The 18,497-nt window shown below is 58.2% G+C and overlaps 1 protein-coding gene across 4 annotated transcripts; it reads left to right on the forward strand.

The window, feature by feature from the left end:
• The first annotated feature begins 3,581 nt into the window (after positions 1-3,581).
• Positions 3,582-18,493, forward strand: TRAF7 (TNF receptor associated factor 7). Of its 4 annotated transcripts, none has more exons than XM_079785666.1 (21): positions 3,582-3,735; positions 7,732-7,850; positions 8,040-8,097; positions 9,879-9,970; positions 12,296-12,412; positions 12,886-12,978; positions 13,162-13,195; positions 13,804-13,987; positions 14,083-14,217; positions 14,938-15,155; positions 15,231-15,304; positions 15,524-15,572; positions 15,653-15,780; positions 15,964-16,046; positions 16,776-16,815; positions 16,937-17,053; positions 17,141-17,263; positions 17,441-17,560; positions 17,649-17,780; positions 17,861-17,980; positions 18,128-18,493. In XM_079785666.1, the coding sequence occupies exons 2-21, from the start codon at positions 7,770-7,772 to the stop codon at positions 18,140-18,142; spliced, it is 2,013 nt and encodes a 670-aa protein (XP_079641792.1). In that variant the 5' UTR covers positions 3,582-3,735; positions 7,732-7,769; the 3' UTR covers positions 18,143-18,493. The 4 variants fall into 4 exon arrangements, with proteins under 4 accessions (XP_079641792.1, XP_079641793.1, XP_079641795.1 ...); XM_079785667.1 differs by having other exon boundaries at positions 14,083-14,211; XM_079785669.1 differs by lacking the exon at positions 3,582-3,735 and having other exon boundaries at positions 7,732-7,864.
• The last annotated feature ends 4 nt before the right edge of the window (positions 18,494-18,497 follow it).

Here is an 18,497-nt window from a genome sequence, read left to right on the forward strand (position 1 = left end):
GCTGTGCCCTCTAAGCTGGGCTTTGCCAACAGGTCAGTCCAAGGCTTAACCCTATAACTGCTCCCTACAGCGTGTAAATTCTGGGCAGAGTGAGTGGCCTCCAAATCAACAGATTGGTTTACCCGATACCCTGGGGTCTGACAGTCTTCCCTGGCCACACCTAGGAGGAAGGGATATAGCCCTGCCTTGGGGGGCAGGGTAGCAGTCCAGTGGCAGTTTTACCACAGCAGGGACAGAGCCCTAGGGAAGGGTGTGGCCTTAGCCCATTGCATTAGAATGTTTTGGGACTTTTAACCCTGAGAGGCTTATTCTTATTAGAGCCCTGATAGCCTGATCTCTCGTTAATGTACTTTGGCCTCCTTACCTTAGTGGTTAAAACCTTAAAGGCTATATTTAAAAGGTCCTTTTGTGGGGTTTGAGGGCCATCCTATAATTTCTATAATCTGATGATTGAAATGAAATTCCTGTTTAGAAATGAGTCCTTCCCTAGAACTGGGATCTAGGGTGATAAATTTTTTGAGTCTGTTCGGCTGAGAGAGAAAAAGGGCAGGGTTTTCCTCTGGGCCTTGGGCAATGTCTTTGAAATTTTTCATAATTGACTGCCTTGTGGGCAGTCTTTTGGAGCCCTGGTAGGAGGCAATGTTACCATGTGGGCTCGGAGACAGAGGCCTGGGGAGTCTACTTGGTATTCCCACTTAGGGTTCTTTTTGGGGGGCTACATCCTGTCCGACTAGCTGCTGGTTATTTTGCCAATGGAGACCATTGGCATGTGCCTGAGCTGCCAGCCTTTTTCTTTGGGAGTGTGTTGTATAGTGCCCAGCGAGTTCAACAGAGGATGCCTTCAGCCAAAGAATCAAATTAAGGAATCTTTAATTAAAAGCCAGAGGCTACGAGCGGGCATTAGCTCTCCAAAATCTCACAGCCCTAAGTGAGTACAGCAACAAACTGATAAAGGCAAAAACCACATCCCTAGCATCGGAATGAGGAACTATACTGCAAAAGCAGTTTGTACAGAAGCTAAATTGAGCACGGTTAACTATTTCTAAAGGTTATCTATAGTTTCAGTTTCCGGAGCCACCGAGTCAACAGAAAACATTTTTGCGGTTGTTTCTCAGGCACACAAGAATATCTTGTAAAACTACAAAGGGGCTGGCAACAAAATGGGAGTGATTTATGTGAGTTTCCAGGTCTCATTCTGGAAACAGAGGTCAAAATAACTACCTATTATTTAAGCAAGCAAATGTTTACAGAAGCCAGAATAGCAGGGTTAAAATTTTAAACAGTTTTTACTCAAGATTTAGGTTATTATGCTTCAAGTGGAGTTAAAGATATCAAACATATTTTGTGAATGTTGTGGGGCCAAAGATCCTAGTTGTTTTTTTGACCTGGAAGAGGTGGAACATGGAGTTAGGGAGTGGGCTCAACCCCCAGTGTGGGGGCATGCAGGAGGCAACAGATCAATGTTTCTCTTGTTATGGAAGGCCAGAGAAAAACCAAGCGCCCTAACTGGTTTGGCTCAGTGGATAGAGCGTCAGCCTGTGGACTCAAGGGTCCCAGGTTCAATTCCGGTTAAGGGCATGTACCTTGGTTGTAGGCACATCCCCAGTAGGGGGTGTGCAGGAGGCAGCTGATCGATGTTTCTCACGCTAACCTTCTTCCTTCCTCTCTTTACGAAACCAATAAAATATATTTTAAAAAAAGAAAAACCAAGCAATGCTTAAGAAATGGAGTTACACAGCTTTATCACTCTGGCAAACTTAGAGGAGTGCCTCTCAAAGTCTGAGCAAAGCAATCTGGTGGAAGCTTTTCCTTTATACCTTTTCGGCTTCTTTGTCCCCCCAAAATGGGTGGGACTTCCGGACCTTTTGAGGGGCTTTGCAAAAAGCCCAGTGTGTGGGGATGGGGGTTGTGAAACCATACCTAAGAGCCTGATCTGGTGCCAGCAACTGACAGCCCTCTCGGGGGTTGTGTATTGTTTCATGTTTTGTTTTGATATATTTTATTAAATTTTTACTGAAAGGGAGAAGGATAGAGAGAAATATCCATGAGAGAGAAACATCAATCAGCTGCCTCCTGCACACCCCCTACTGGGTATGTGCCCGCAACCAAGGTACATGCCCTTGACCAGAATTGAACCTGGGACCCTTGAGTCCCAAGGCCAATGCTCTATCCACTGAGCCAAACCAGTTAGGGCTGTTTTGTAACAAGTGAGCAAACTGGCAACAAATCTTGCTACCTCAGACTACAGGAAAAGGGGCAATAGGTTATATTTTCCCATCTGGGTTAATTTGTTCCACTTGAGGCAAATTCCCTTAGAGGGAACCAGATGTTATAGAAAGAATAAGCCTTTAGCCTTCTCACTCTCATGATCTCTCTATCCCTCTCTCACATCAATAAAAACATTAAATCAACTCATGACATCCCCCTATGGCAAAAGGCACACAAAATCTTTTTTTTTGCCTTACAGGCAAAAATGGAGGTCCAGTATTTTCATTTTCATGCCTCTAGCCCTTCCCAGGGTTGCCCAGGGATATGGAGCCAGTCCTCCCATGGAGTCCCCTTTGGTGTGAAAATAAAGACTCTTGCACCCCAATTAACTCATACCACTTTTGCTTTATTGCTAAGCACTTCGGGTAGGTACGGACTGTTAGGTTAAGCCACAAAATGGCATCCGCCTGTCTAGGTTACATCTTTGAATGAAAAGATCATTTGATTCTCACAGGTTTACTCCAGCCTTACTTACCACCAGGTCCCTGAACTGACTGATGTTGATTTACATTCAAGGTCTCCAACCAGGCCATCGATGGCACTGAAAGGCAAGAAAGTGCTGAAATTTAGACAGAAGCCCACTCTCCCCATCTGTTTTCACCCCCAGACCCACCCGCCAATGGCGGGCGGAGGCCCGAAGCCTCAGTCTTGCAAAATAATCAGACTGCACGTGCAGTTTTCATACGAGGTGTCAGAAATTAAAGCAACTCATCATAGGCTTCGGGCGGCATCAGGAAAGGCAGGCCTGGCCCAGTCTTACCTGTAGGGAGCCGTAGGTCCGGACTTCCCTGCCGGAACTGGGGAGGGGAGCGCGAAAGGAACATGCTACAAAGCCGAGGACCACGATGGCGCTCAGGCCGCGGCTGGCCCGGGGCTACGCCGGCCTATGGGTTTGGGCGACCCCCGCAGCTTCGCAGCTTCACTCGGTGCTCAGTTCCTCTCCAAGCGTAGCACACAGACCTGATTCTTCTCAGCCTCGAAGTTTATCCCGAAAAGAACGGGAAAGGCTGAGGTTCAACCTTTTATAGAAACTGCCCGACCGCGGCGATTGGGCAATCCCAGCGGAAGTACCATCCTCCACCCCCGCTGCTGATACGCTCCGCTCGCTACTTGTTTCCACCAATAGCGCCATAGTATTTCTTTTTGGGGCGATCCTCCCTTTTGAAGAGATTAAACCTGTGAGTGACGGATGCAACCATCCAATCAGACTCCTACCTGCTACATAGAATGATTCTGAAGTGGCCAATCCCGTCCCGCGCCATCTGAGTCGCCGGAAGTCGTAGTTTCTGAAGAGTCGCTCTGGAGGCGTCTGCGCGGGCCAGGAGCGAGCCGGGGAACTACAAGTCCCTACGGGATCAGCGCCTGAGCACTTCCGGCTCGCGCGCCCAGTCCCTTTCCAAGACGGCGGCCGTGGGGGCACGATGAAGAGGGCGGGTGGCGCTGCCACTCCCGGGCGGCGGCGGGCGGGTGAGTGTCCCCGCGGCGCGCTCGGCCGGGGGCTCACGCCCCGGAGCCGCGCGGTAGGGGCGGGGGCGGGTGCTTCGGGGTCGGCGAAGGGTTGAGCCTTGGGGGGCGGGGCTGAGACGAAAAGGGGTTTCCGCTCCGGTCCCTTTCTTTGACTGTCAGCTGGCCCATCGCGCGCTCCATTCTTTTTCCCTCTTCCTCTTTATTCATTCCTTCTTCCTGCATTTATTGAGCGCCGCCGGTGTGCCCGGCACTGTTGCAGGGCCGGAAGATCGTGGAGAGCATGATCCCAGTTCTCATAGGCTCTTCTAGTGTAGGATTGCTTACCCCCCGTCACTGTTGACACTCAGCGCCAATCCTTCTCTGCTGTGCCTTTTAGAAGGTTGAGCCACATCCCTGGTCTCAACCCGGTAGATAGCAGTCACCTTTCCCAACCCCGTTGTGACAACCAGAAATGTCTCCAGATGTTGTCAAACATCTCCTGGGGGACAAAATCCTCTCCCCTTGACAACCAGTGATCTAGACAGGGTGTAGGGCTGATAATATACAGACAAATTCATGAAGAATGTGGTTGGTGCTATGGAAGAAACAGGGCGCAGAGAGAGTACTGAAGGCTCCTGAAAGGTTTGGGGTGGGTTGGGGGACCTATAGAAAGCTGACTGTCCCGGAAGTTGCTTGAAGAGCATGCCAGGCAGAGGGAGCAAGATGTGCAAAGGCCTGGGGGTGCTCGAGGAGCTGCCTCAAGGCAAGGCTTGGTCCCTAGTGGGGACTTGCATCTGGCCACCCCACTGCCCCTGACTTCAGCATGGCCAGCCTGGGCCTCCCACTCCCCTGGCTACTAGCCACAGGATCCAAGTGGGCGGGAACTCCAGCTACACCTGATCCACAACCCCTCTGAGGGTAAGTGGAGGCAGCAGATCATGGGCTTTCTCCAGGGGGTGGGCTGGGGAGAGGTTCCCAACTAGCTGGCCTGCCCTCCCATGCAGGCTGCTCAGAGAAGGGGTCCGGTGGGGGCTTGCCTAAAGAGGGGCTAGAGCACTGCAGGTGGCTCTGTGGATTCTTATGTCCATATCCAAGGGGCTCCCAGGCCCCCTCTCCCCACAGGGCCCGGGAGCCCCTTGGATATGGACATGGGTTGACAAAGATCCTTGGACCCCTCCCCTGAGCTACCCTGAGGTCTCTCGAAACAGGCCGGGTGGAGGCTTGGAGGGAGCTGAGGGGAGGAAAGCCTTTCTCGCGCTCCGCACCCTCACCCAGGTTTCCCTAGCCTGCTCAGCCCAAGGCTTTTCCCAGTTTGGCAGAGACCAGGCCTTCAGGCAGGTGAGGATTCTTGCTCTAGATACCACTTTCGGACTTGCCTGGGAGCCTCAGGCTGACCATGGGGTGGGGAAGCGTCTGCTGCCCTGGGGGTGGCATAGGGCACATCCCTAGGACAGCTGGGCCCAGCATTCCTGTAGCTGGGGTTTGGGCCTGCAGGGCCGGAAGACACCATAAGGGGAAGACTGCTATTGCAAAATGCAGCCCCCGGGGGACCGGCCTGGGAGCATCTTGCTCAATTCTGAGAATGTTTAGCAAGTAATCACTGTGTTCAGGGCTGGGCGGGGCACACTGATGAGGGGCGCTGGACTGCAGCACTGGGTCCCCCACCCCAGTCCCTGGCTGGGGCTGTATGCTGAACCCGTGTGAACCCGGAAATGGTTCCCTCCTTCCTTCCCTGGCTCAGCTTGACTGGTGAGCCAATCTTGTAGGTCCCTCAACAGGCTATGTGTCAGGGCTGTGGGCCTGGCCGCTATTGGCCTCCCGGGACTTTCCAGTGAGCCCCGCATGCCTTTCTGTTTACTTCATTTTATAGTGAGGGACAGCCAGACACCCGCTCTCCCAGACTGCACTTGGACAGGCTGGATCCATAGGGGCTGGTGGGCTGGCCGTGGTCCCGGGGGAATGCCTGCTGGTGCCCTGGCCCCGGACCTCAGGCACTGCTCACTGGAGCCATCAGCTGGCCTCTTGGCCCTGGGTGCTTGCAGTGGAGGGAGCAGATGGATTGTAAATGCAGGTCGATTCAGCTAGTGACCTCCCTGTGAGTCCACCCTCCTTCCTGCCCTGTGCTGCTGAGACATGAGCGAACCTTGGGTTTCCTGAGAAGGCGGAGCCTTTCCACTTGCTGTTGAGTCCTGGAGCTCCTGCTTTGAGCTCTCTGGGCCTCACCCTGGCAAGGTGTTCTCCCACAAAGCAGGGTGGCCCTCAAAACTTCCTTCTTCGCGCCGAGACCAGCAGCGGTGCTGGAGGCGAGGCTCCCGGACAGCCCATATTCACACCTCTGCCTGAGAGCTTGGCACTGCCCACTCTCAGGAGACTCTGCCTTTCTCCCAGGGGACAGACAAACCACTAGAGAGCCTGGTCTGTGGCACAGAGCCAAACCCCTCAAGTCACAGCAGGGGGAGCGGTGGACAGTTGGGGAGGCTTTGGCCAAACTCTTAGGACTCCCTATCTAGCGGGACCCAAAGGGCAATCAGAACCCGGGGTAGGGGTAGTGCCTGGTGTCAGTGCCAACTTCAGGGTCTGAGAGCCTTCCCGATGAGGACTGAGGCATGAAGGCTGGGAGGGTGGCATTGCAGGTGGCATTTGAAAGGGCAGATGAGGAGAGAGGGACAAGGAGACAGCAGGGATGGCAGGTAGCTCATGAGCACAGTGTGGGGACACAGGGCTCAGGAACCAGCCCGCTCCCTGCAGACCTGAAGGCTGGGTTGGAGACCCACCGGGTAGACCCTAGGTCACATTGCATTGCCGTGGTGTGTGGGGAGGGAGACATTGCCAGGTGGGCCAGGTCAGGAGGGCCCGATGGAGAAAATGACAGAACCAGTTGGACTGTGCAGTTGCCCTCCATGCTGTACTCACCTCAGCTGGGGGCAGAGTGTGTCTCCCACCTTCTCCCACAGTGTGGGGGGCTCAGCAGCCTTCCACCTGGAGCCCTTCTTAGTCCTGTGGGAGATCAGGGTGGGTCCTCCCAACTCCCTCCACCTCTAGGAGCAAAATGAGTCTGGCCTCCCTCCCCATGGGGAGCCCAGCTTCAAGCCTGGGCCTGTGGCTCAACACAACCGACTCATCCCAGTAGGGGCAGGTGGGGCTCCTGGCTACACACTGCTGTGTGCCGTGGCGGAAGGAAGACCACTGGAAGGGCACCGGCTGATTGGGCCCCTGGAGGGTGGGCGCCGTCGGCAGTAGAGCAGCTCTTCCGCTGTCATCAGTATCTCATCTCTTCCTTCTTCTACAGGACACCGGGCCTGGCCAGTGCTCCTGGGCCCTCTAGTCCCGCTCTTCTGGGGGTGGAATAGTTGGAGTCCTGGGATGGTTCACACTTTGCCTTCTCCCTGCCACCAACCCTTGAGATTGGAGCCACGCAATTGGGGGGCAAGAGGGCGTCCTTTGTTTCCGGGGTGGGTGACCTGCACGCGGTGAAGAGTTGGCTCCTCTCTCTGGGTCCCTCCCTGCCCCTGCCCAGAGGGCCTTTCTTTACGTGATGAGGCTGGTGAGGAGCTGGGCTCCAGGTACATCATCCAGTAGGTTCTCTGGAGCATGGCCAGTGTCTCTGCCATTGTGGCAGGAGATCGGCATGTAACCTGGTCACTCTGTGTGCCCAGCCTTGGCCCCAGGGACCTTTGGCCCTCAGACCCAGAGGAGCAGACAGAGCATGGGTGGGGGGCTCTCCACCTCTGGGTTGAAGCTGGGTGGACATTTCCGAAGGGTTAAGCCTTAAAGGAAAGTAAAACTGAGTGCCAGTTGCCGAGGCCTCCTCCCTCCCTCAGGCCTGTCACACCTGGGACGGGAGGGAGGGAAGGAGCTGCCCGAATGGACTGCCCTTGTTGGCATTGGCGATGGAGAAAGCTGGAGGTGTGCCCTGTGGTGGACTGGTCAGAGCAGGCTGCTGTGTGGAGCAGGCCTGGCCAGCTGACAGGGGTCTGGCCACCATCTCTGATGCCCCTCTTTGTGCTCCACACACAGGAGACGCTGCCGGTGGACCCTAGATGCCTCTCTAGAGCATGAGCTCGGGCAAAAGCGCCTGGTACAACCGCTTCTCTGGGGGACCTGCCAATCTTCCCACCCCAGACGTCACCACCGGGGTAAGGGACACCCCGTGAGTAAGGGTCTGCTCCCTACGTGGAGGTCCCGTGGGCAGGCTGTGATGTGGGTGTGGGTGGTGTGTCTGTGATGTGTACACATGGTGTGTTAGTGTGAAAGCATGTAATTGCATGTCCACTTGTGTCCATGTTCTCTCTGGAGTCAACAAGTCTCATCAGTTCTCTTTCCAGACCAGAATGGAAACAACCTTCGGGCCCGCCTTTTCAGCTGTCACCACTATCACCAAAGGTGAGCCTGGGAGGCCAGGCCAGCACAGCTGGGCAGAATCTGGGCACCCTGTGGGGCCCTTCTTGGTGGGGTGGGGTGGGGTGGGGAGTGGGAGCTGGCAGCTTGGTTCAGCCCCCTCCCCCCCCCCCCCCCCCCCCCCCGGGCAGGAGTCTGACGTTTTGCTCCCTGTGGCTCTGCTCTTGCTGCTGTGTCCTTTCCCCCGCCCCACCCCCCGGCCTCCCCTTGCTCCTTCTTTCTGGTGCCTTGCTCATCACCTCTCTAGGGAGGGCTGTCCCAACTTCCCCGGCACCCCATGCACACCTGTCCCTTGGCACAGTGACCCCGCTCATGCCTGCCCCGGGCTCCTAGCAGGCACGGTAGGGGTAAGAAGTGCTCATGGGGCCCTTTGTCAGGTCTGATCCCACAGCTAGTGTGTTCAAGGAGGTCGTGGCACATGAGGGTGCAGCTTCCTTCCCAGAGTCACGCGGGTGGTGGGCCCTCCTGTCAGGCACTCGGCCCTTCGTAGGAGCACACTAGCTGCTAATTGGTTTTTTAATTGCTTTTCCCTGGCTGCATGTGGCAGTGCAGTCACTGGGCCACTGCATACACCTGCTCACACCAGCTCCTCTTTGTCACTGGTGACATCCTCAGGGCCTCTGAAGGAGCCCTCTTTTCTTCTTAGACATGTTTTCCTGAGGGGAAAAATAAACCTCACCTCTAATTTCATCACCCAATCATGTTCTTAATTCCCCATCTACCTGTAGACATGGCTCCCTGGCAGTGAATGACAGGCCCACCTTTCCCTTCCTTCCCACCCAGCAACCCACTCGGTGGCAGGGATGGGTCAGAGCTGGGCATGAACAGTTGCCTAGTCTGGCCCCTCTCATTGCAGATGGGTGAGGCCCAGTCACAGGGTAGCCTATCGAAGCCTGTATCATAAGCCCAGGCCTTCAGAGCTGGTTGTTGGGACATCTGGGCCCGGCTGGGGCCTGAGGCCAGTGGCTGCCATTCCTAGCCTCTGGCAGCCGCCTGCAGGGCTATGAGGGAGGCGCTCTGGCTCCCACATAGACCCCTGACCAGTGCCTTCTTAGGGCAGCCAGGGTGACAGGCCGTAGGAGGAGGGCGAGAGCTTCCAGCTGCCTTCCCTGGAGGAAGCAAGAAGGCTGGTGGCCAGTTCCGGGTTGTGGTGGAGCCAGGGGAGGAGGTGGGAAATGAGCTGCCGTCTTGGCCTCTCCATATGCCAGCGGAGGAGCTTCAGACCTCTCTACGCCTCAGTTTCCTCTATGGACTGAGGCTGTCAGATAACCCACTCGGCAGAGTTACCTCGAGGGTCAGATAAGACGATATCCCAGCTCCTACCTTTGACCCTAGGTGTGGTTACTCAGGTGTTGAGCTCAGCCTCAGCTGGGCAAAGTGGCCCCAGGGCCAGGCTGGGTGCTGAGTGCTGGGAGCTGGTTGTAGAGGCTGAGAGAAGACCCTTCCACCATCACCCCCAGTCTGCCTGGAAGCAGCAGTGATTAGACCTGGAGAGGCCACCTGAGCCTGTGCCCTCCCCGCCTGCCCGGCACTGGGGAGGGCTGAGAGCTAGTGATGGTCCACAGAGCAGGCCGGGGCTCTCACTGAAGGCACAGGGCCATTTCATGCTGAGCCCTGTATATTTTATTTCCCAGTTGCCCCCCAGCCCAGCCCTAGCCAAGTTGCCCTCAAATCCAGAGGGAGGCAGTGGGAGCCAGCATGGGCACGGTAAGTCAGGCCTCCCTCTGTGGCCCACACTCACGGCATCCTGGCCCTTTTCTTGGCAGCGGATGGGACCAGCACATACAAACAGCACCGCAGGACGCCCTCCTCCTCCAGCACCCTTGCCTACTCCCCTCGGGATGAGGAGGACAGCATGGTAGGTCTGGGTCACACTCCTCCCTCCCACCTCACACCACGCCTTCCCTCCCAGGGCATGATCCCAGCAGAAGCTGCAGGTGGGATGCTCAGCCTCCAGAAGCCTTAGCTACAGTCTGTAGTGGGGAGTGAGCTGGTGGGACAGAGGGCTGGCATGTGTGGACACCTGAGACTGAGCACCAAGGCTGGATTAATGGAGAGGTAGCCGCCAGGGACTGCTGGACCCGAGGTGTGGTGGGTTTGACTCCATCTGGAGTGGGTGGGAGCCACAGAAAGTTCAGTCTGATCCGCATTTTTTAAGCCCCCGAGCTGCCCAAGTGGAGGATGAGGGGTGGGTTGCCAGGTAGAGGCAGGAGCCCTGAGAAGGGGCTCCTGGTGAGGGAGATGGGCCCCAGCAGATGGGGAAAGGAAGACAGGGTCAGCAGAGGGGCCTACAAGGCCCGTGCTGACTGTGGGGAAGCCAGAGAGTCCCCTACTGCTGGCTCTGCAGAGGGAGAAGGGTTCAAGGCAGAGTGGACCTTGCTGTGGGTGCCCAGGTCATATGGCTGGGATCATAGTGGACACGCCCTCCTGTCTGTCCAATGACACTTGGTGCTGGGCTCTGGACCTGCTTGGGGAAGCAAGGACTGGTTCAGCTGGAGCGGGGGGTGGGGGGACACAAGCATGCTTGAGCCCTCTTGCCACTGGCCTGTCCTGTGCCCTGCTTTCTACTTTCCCTTGGCGGGGGCCCCTGACAGACCCTCCTGGTTCCCCCACTCTCCCAGCCTCTCACGTTGAGCTGCCAGGCCTTTGTTCCCTATGCGAAAGGAAGAAAAGAGTTTTATTGATCACATGAACAAACACACTTGTGCCAGGCACTGCACCAGGCCTTCACGAGGACAAGTCACACAACGTGCTCCACTCCCTCCAGTTCTTCCTGCCTCAGTCTGCACAGCCCCTGACTGGCCCACGGGAGTGTGGCTGGGGTCAGAAGGCCTACCCTCCCATCCAGGCCTCCAAGGAAGCAGATTTCCTGTGTGTGTGGTTGTGATCCTGGCACTTGGTGGCTTGAAAGAGGTGGAGATGTGCTGTGAGGGCCCTGAGGCCGTGCCACCTGGGCACCTTCTCTGTTGGCTGCTGGGCCCCCGCAGGCTGCCCCTCCGCTGCCCTGGGTGGTTGAGAGTGTCAGCCCCTCACTCAGGAGGGCAGGCGGGCATGGAGAGCGGAGCCAGGCCGGGCCTGGCTTGCTTGGCTCAGCTCCTGTCTGGACCTGCTCTTGCTCTCTGGTTTCCATGCTGCCCATGGGGATGGTTTGACTCACTTCCTCTGACTTTCCCCTTGTTTCTCATGTGGTGTTTCCATGCACACTTGCCACTTGGGATGCTGTGAAGGGAGGTGGGCACAGCACTGGTGAGGGAGGTGCTTCTGTGGGCAAACCAGGGACACGGGTCTCTGCTGCCCTCACTTGGGAAAGCCGGCCCCTGGAACGGGCCGGGCCTCTGTAAAGAGCTGGCGGCACCTGGCCAAGCCTCCCTCTGCCCCCGGTGGGTCCAACACCCTGGGCTGGTGCGGAGGGGATGGTTCCAACAGCTCCCACACCCACAGAGGCAACTGGGCCCCAGAGCTGCCAGGACGGGGAGGGGCCTGTGGAGGCAGAAGGTTTGTGGCTCATGAATGAGGCTTCTCAGCATGAGGGGAGGAGTGTGGGAGCAATGGCTCTTGAAGGATCTCTTCTGGAGGGTTCCAAGCCTAGAGGGGAGGAGGAAACAGCCCCCGCCCCCGGAGTCCCCCAAATCCTCACCTTTGGTGGCTCTGGCAGAGGCTGGCACCCGTGGCCATCTCTCCTGCACTCGGAAGGCTGGCCAGGGTTTTAGGATGTCCGGCCTTCCCTTGGAGCCTCTCTTGCCTGCCCCGTGTCCCCGGCCAGGGAGGCCAGGCGGACCTGGAGCCTCTTCCGGCCAGCCTTCCATTCCCTTCACTCCAGCAGTCCAGGGCTGCCGCTGCCTTGGGATTGGCTGCTGGAGATGCCCCCTCTGCAGCCCACATTCCCTCACGGGAAGCAGGAAGCAGGGCTAGCGTGTCCTCGCAGAATTGAATAGCAGGAAGTCTCTCCATTTACACAAAGAAAGTTGGCAGACGTGAGTGGGCGGCCCAACAGGGCCTGGACCGCTGGGCAGGAGGGGGCCTGGGCATTGCACCGGCTCCCTGTACACACACCACAGTCCCTGCAGCCTGAGTGAGCACCCACTAGGATGGTGTGGCCCTGGGGGCCCCCCTGCCCTCAGTGTACACAGGGGCTTGGCCCCGCCCTCCTCCTGGCTGACGGGCGTCTGTCTCCATGCTGCAGCCCCCCATCAACACCCCACGCCGCTCTGACTCTGCCATCTCCGTTCGCTCCCTGCACTCCGAGTCCAGCATGTCCCTGCGCTCCACGTTCTCGCTGCCTGAGGAGGAGGAGGAGCCGGTAGGTGTGGTGGTCACAGGGTGGGCTCAGTGCAGATGATTCCAAAGGACCCTTACTGTCCTGTGCAGTGGTCAGGGGCACTTTCCCCTTAGGCACAATGAGGGGGTGATAGGACCTCGTCAGAGCCCTTCAACGTCTCTGGTCCACACCAAGGACCCCAGGCCAGGTCCCCGACCCCAGGGGCTGCCCAGGGACCAGCTTTAGGAAACCACGTGGGGCCCTTTCTTGTTGCCATCCCAGGTAGAGGATAGGTGCTGGCAGGCCGAGGACACAGCTAGAGGAGTCCTCCCTGCTTGGCCACCCTCAAGTTCAGGTCTAGCCCTTAGCCTTAGCAGGCTCCTCCTGGGATGCACCCCAGCTATGGTGCCTCTACCCTGAGAGGGCAGCCCAAGCCTGTGGGGGGGAGGGGACAAGGTTCCCCGACCCATGGCATCACCCCTGGGCCTGCCCTCACCTGCCCTCCCTGGTTCTAGGAGCCACTGGTATTTGCGGAGCAGCTCTCGGTGAAGCTGTGCTGCCAGCTGTGCTGCAGTGTGTTCAAGGACCCTGTGATCACCACCTGTGGGGTGAGGCTGCTGTCCCTCCCTGGCCTGTGCACCACCTTGGGGCTAGGTGGGCTGCCAGCCCATCCGTGTGGAACCTGGGCCTTGGTCACAGGCCTGGTCTGGCTGCCCAGCAGGTGCCCTCTGCAGGGGCACGGGGAGGGGTTAACTTCGGCCATGCCCCAACTCTACCCATTGTTTCCACAGCATACATTCTGTCGAAGATGTGCCTTGAAGTCAGGTAGGGCCCTTTCAGGCCCAGGCCTGGCCACCTTGTTCCCCAGCTGGGGGAGGGCCCCGCTAGGGAGGTCCCAGCCCAGGTCAGGCACTGATGGTTGCATGGCAGCTTCTCCCTTGTCCTGCACAAAGCGTCTCTGCTGTGGGTGGCGGCGGCCCCTGGTTGCACTCGGGCCAGGCTCAAGGCATTGACAAGCAGAGCAGTACGGGCTGTGTACCCGCTCTCCCTGGTGGAGGGAGGCCGCCCTCACTGTCAAGGCTGCTGCCCCGCCGTCTCGAACTTCAGTAGCATCTAGGTATCCCTCCTGGGCCCAGGGATGGGTTCCCTCCTGCTCTGCCCCCGGTCCTCTTGGCCCTGTCCCACACTCTCAGGTCAGCTGAGAGGCCTTCACTCAGCCAGTGGGCATTTTTGGTGACCCCCCTTCTATTCTGGGCACCTCAGAAGGGCAGGTAGACGGGTAGATCAAGCCCCCAACAGGCTCAGCCCACCAGCTGGGGGAGCAGGTTCCAAGCCACTCGCCCCTGCATAGCCTGGCCACAGTGCCCTGGGCAGAGCTCCCAGGGAAGGGGCTGGCTGGGCGGGCCACGGGGTCAGCATGTCCTCCCCTCCAGAGAAGTGTCCTGTGGACAACGCCAAGCTGACGGTGGTGGTGAACAACATTGCCGTGGCCGAGCAGATCGGGGAGCTCTCCATCCACTGCAAGCATGGCTGTCGGGCAGCAGGAGTCGGGAAGCCCACTGTCTTTGAGGTGGACCCCCGAGGGTGCCCCTTCACCATTAAGCTCAGTGCCCGGAAGTAAGTGCCCCCAATGGCCCCCAGCTCCCCACCGATCTGGGTGCTAAAAATGGTGCCTCTGGGGACTCAACTGTTCTGTGTCTTGTCTCCCACAGGGACCACGAGAGCAGCTGTGACTACAGGCCTGTGCGGTGCCCCAACAACCCCAACTGCCCGCCCCTTCTCAAGATGAACCTGGAGGCCCACCTCAAGGAGTGCGAGCACATCAAGTGTCCCCACTCCAAGTACGGGTGAGTGGGCGGGGGTGGGCTCAAGGGGGCCGTCCTAGGGCAGGGGCGGGTGGGCAGGAGGGCGGGTGGGCCTGGGCTGGCATTCACAGTCCCTCCTTCAGCAAACCTTTGTTGAGATCCACCTGTGTGCCGGGCACTGGGGAGACAGCCAGGGTCCCTGGGGAGATGGACCTTAGCGGAGCCACACCGTCGACTATGTAATTACAAACTGAGGTACAGGTGCTTCGAAGGAGAGATCAAAGTCCCTTGGGAACACAGAGGGGTCAGAGCATTTGGGGAGTTGGGGGTGGTCAGGGAAGGGGTGAGATGAGAACTAACCTATGTGTGGGCATAAGCCAGGCAAAGACCAGGGCAAGGGCTTCCAACAGTTGGACCAGCAGGGGTGGACTTGAACAAATGGCCAGAGTTGAGAGCAGAGGGGAGGTGGAGTGGGAAAGAGGCACGCTGAGGAGGGGTGTGGAGGAGCCCTTTAAGAGCTTTGAGCAGTAGAGTGATGGATATTCCTTGCATAGTGGCCTGCTGGGTGCTGGGTGCTGGGTGCTGATAGGAGCAGGAGAGATGGGTGGGCAAGCAGGTGTGGAGAGGATGGTGGCCCATCTGGGGTGCAGTGGGCACAAAAGTGAGATTCAGGAGAGATTTTTAGGGTTGGGGAGGCAGAGGGGAGGGTCCTAAAGGGTGGGCAGGTGAGCAAAGGGGCAGGCAGCCATCCTGTCCCTCCAGGTGCACGTTCATCGGGAACCAGGACACGTACGAGACGCACCTGGAGACCTGCCGCTTCGAGGGCCTGAAGGAGTTCCTGCAGCAGACCGACGACCGCTTCCACGAGATGCACGTGGCCCTGGCCCAGAAGGACCAGGAGATCGCCTTCTTGCGCTCCATGCTGGGCAAGCTCTCGGAGAAGATCGACCAGCTGGAGAAGAGCCTGGAGCTCAAGTTCGGTGAGAGCCCAGCCCAGAAGGGATGGGGTGCAGCGCCTTCTCCTGGTCCCTGACACCCTCTGCCCTGCCACCCAGATGTCCTGGATGAAAACCAGAGCAAGCTGAGCGAGGACCTCATGGAGTTCCGGAGGGACGCATCCATGTTGAACGTGAGCGGGCGAGAGACAGAAACAGGAAGGTTGGGTGGCGTGGGGGACACAGGACTATCCCCCTGATTGGCCCCAACAGGAGGCTTGCCCTGCTCAGGATTAGGTGTCTGGGGTGGGGAGGGCTGCTGCTGCACCTGTCCTGTACCAGCCAAGCTCAGGCTGGCGGGCAGGGGTTCTGGGGAGCCACAGCCACCATGCCCTCCACTCTCGGCCTTGCAGGATGAATTGTCCCACATCAATGCACGGCTGAACATGGGCATCCTAGGATGTGAGTATGGGCCCACTGCTGCTCCCACCACTGTCCCCAAGGCCTCCACATGTCTCTCACAGCCACTCCTGTCTCTGCAGCCTATGACCCGCAGCAGATCTTCAAGTGCAAAGGAACCTTTGTGGGCCACCAGGGCCCTGTCTGGTGTCTCTGTGTCTACTCCATGGGGGACCTGCTCTTCAGTGGCTCTTCCGACAAGACCATCAAGGTGGGTGGGATCCCGCCTAGGTGGGCTCTGTAGCCTGGCAGGTGAAGGGTGGGTACTGGCCATGGGCGGGTCTTCCTCTCATACGCAGGGCTTTCTGAGGATGGCTTGCTTCCCCATTCCCACCATGCCACCCCTGGCACCTGGCTGATCTTGTGGGACCCACCTTGATCCTGGTCTCTGCAGGTTTGGGACACGTGTACTACCTACAAGTGTCAGAAGACACTGGAGGGCCATGACGGCATTGTGCTGGCACTCTGCATCCAGGGGTGAGTGTCTGTGTGCACCCACTGACCATGGGCCCACATGGAGCTGGGGACATGCGACCCCATGCTACTGCCCCATGGACGGTGAGCTCAAGCCCGTATAGCCCACATGTCCACATGTGGTTGTGTCCGCCTCTCCCGTGAGGCACTCATGACCTTGAGCAGGGTGGCATCTCGGTGGTAACATGTGGGCCCTCCATCTCTGACGATGTACAGTCACAAAGCATAGCCCTGGCCCTGGATGCCTCAGGCAGCTAGAGGGCAGAGGTGGGACATCAGAGAGTGGAGCAGGAGCTCAGCTGTCTCTGGCATGGGCACAGGTCGGGGACAGGACCACACACAGCTGGCTCAGCCACCTCCTTGCCCCCAGGGTGGCCCTTTCTAGACCTTCCCTTCTGTCTCGTGTAATGAGGTTTTGTATTTGGGCATGAGTAAGTGAGAGGGACGGGGATGGATTCTCAATCACAAGAAGTAGCAGCTTGACTGCCAGCAGTGCTAACTGGGTAATTACCTCCCGGCTCAGCACTTGCCAGGGAGGCACCAGGATTTGGGCCTCCACTTCCAGCATCCCTCACTGAGACCAAAATACTAAGACTGGGCTCAAGGAAGCGGCAGTGGCCTTGGCTTTGCCCCAAGCTGCTGATTCCTGGTGGCCAGTGCTACCTTCACCTGCAGGGCAATGTCAGTGAGGACAGTGCCTTCTGCCCCAACACCTTAGCTTTGCTTCCCCAGGTGCAAGCTCTACAGCGGCTCAGCAGACTGCACTATCATTGTGAGTAGGGCCCGTGGGAGGGGCCAGGCCACGTATTAGTATTGGGAGTCCCAGGCACACTGGGCTCTGGGCTCAGGGCAGCAGGGCTGGTGCTGAGGCTTCCTGTCCTCCCACCCACCAGGTGTGGGATATCCAGAACCTGCAGAAAGTGAACACGATCCGGGCCCATGACAACCCGGTGTGCACGCTGGTCTCCTCTCACAACATGCTCTTCAGTGGTTCCCTGAAGGCCATCAAGGTCAGGCAAGGCAGTGTGCGTGCGTGTGCCAGGCTTTAGGGTGCCGGATGCCTGGCCACCCAGCCTGTGCTGACAACGTTCTCACAGGTCTGGGACATTGTGGGCACTGAGCTGAAGCTGAAGAAGGAGCTGACAGGCCTAAACCACTGGGTGCGGGCCCTGGTGGCTGCCCAGAGCTACCTGTACAGTGGCTCCTACCAGACAATCAAGGTACCCCTTTGCCACGTTCCTGGTGGCAGGGCCCCTCCCTGTACCAGCGCTGCCCTGCCCCCTTCCCACTGGGACAGAGAGACCCTCACACACAGCCTGGGTGCTGGGTGGGCTGCACACATGTCTGAAGCCCCAGAGGCCCTGGCCTAGGACCAAGTGGTCTGCGCTTGCCCATAGATCTGGGATATCCGGACCCTCGACTGCATCCATGTCCTGCAGACATCTGGTGGCAGTGTGTACTCTATCGCCGTGACGAATCACCACATAGTCTGTGGCACCTACGAGAACCTCATCCACGTAAGGGTGGACACCTGGGGCAAGGCCTGACTCTGGGCCCCTGTCCTCTCCCATCTGTGTCTCTGACGTGCCTGTGCCATCACTTCAGGTGTGGGACATCGAGTCCAAGGAGCAGGTTCGGACCCTGACAGGCCACGTCGGCACAGTGTATGCCCTGGCGGTCATCTCGACACCAGACCAGACCAAAGTCTTCAGCGCATCCTATGATCGGTCTCTCAGGGTCCGTGCTGGCCTGGTGACCGTGGGAGGCTCAGGGTGGGTAGCCTGGCCTGGCAGTCCTCATGTCTTATGTGCCCCCAGGTCTGGAGTATGGACAACATGATCTGCACACAGACCCTGCTGCGTCACCAGGGCAGTGTAACTGCCCTGGCCGTGTCCCGGGGCCGGCTCTTCTCAGGGGCTGTGGACAGCACTGTGAAGGTCAGAGCCTTGGCTGGGGCCATCCAAAGGGGCTGACTGCACATGGAGAGCAGGGTGTTGGGGGTGAGGAGCCAGCAGCCCCGGGCAGGTGGCAGTGGAGGGCAGGATAGCCAGGGGGGCACCTCAAACAGAGCCCTTCCTCTACAGGTTTGGACTTGCTGACAAAATCCCGGCCAGGTCTTGGCTTCTTCTGGGCCCACCCTAGGCCTGTCGAAGCCACGCTGGGCTCGGGGTCTCTGCCTGCCCATTAGGGGCTAGGCGGGCAGGCTCACCTGGCCAGGCACTGTCTTGATCCTGCACCCGGCAAGTCTCCTTCTGTCTGGCTCTGTCATCATTGCTGCCAGGACAGTGCCCAGACCCTCTCTCTACACTCCAGGTATAATGCTCGCCCGGTCCACCCTCCATCCCCATTCCTGATGGACTACAGGACCTTTTTACTCACCTTTTCTATTGTTTTTAGACTGTACATAGATTTGATTACTTCTGATTGAAATAAAAGCTGCACAGACTGTGGCTG

Source organism: Cnephaeus nilssonii (genome assembly GCF_951640355.1).
Source record: "Cnephaeus nilssonii genome assembly, chromosome: 2".
NCBI lineage: Eukaryota > Metazoa > Chordata > Mammalia > Chiroptera > Vespertilionidae > Cnephaeus > Cnephaeus nilssonii.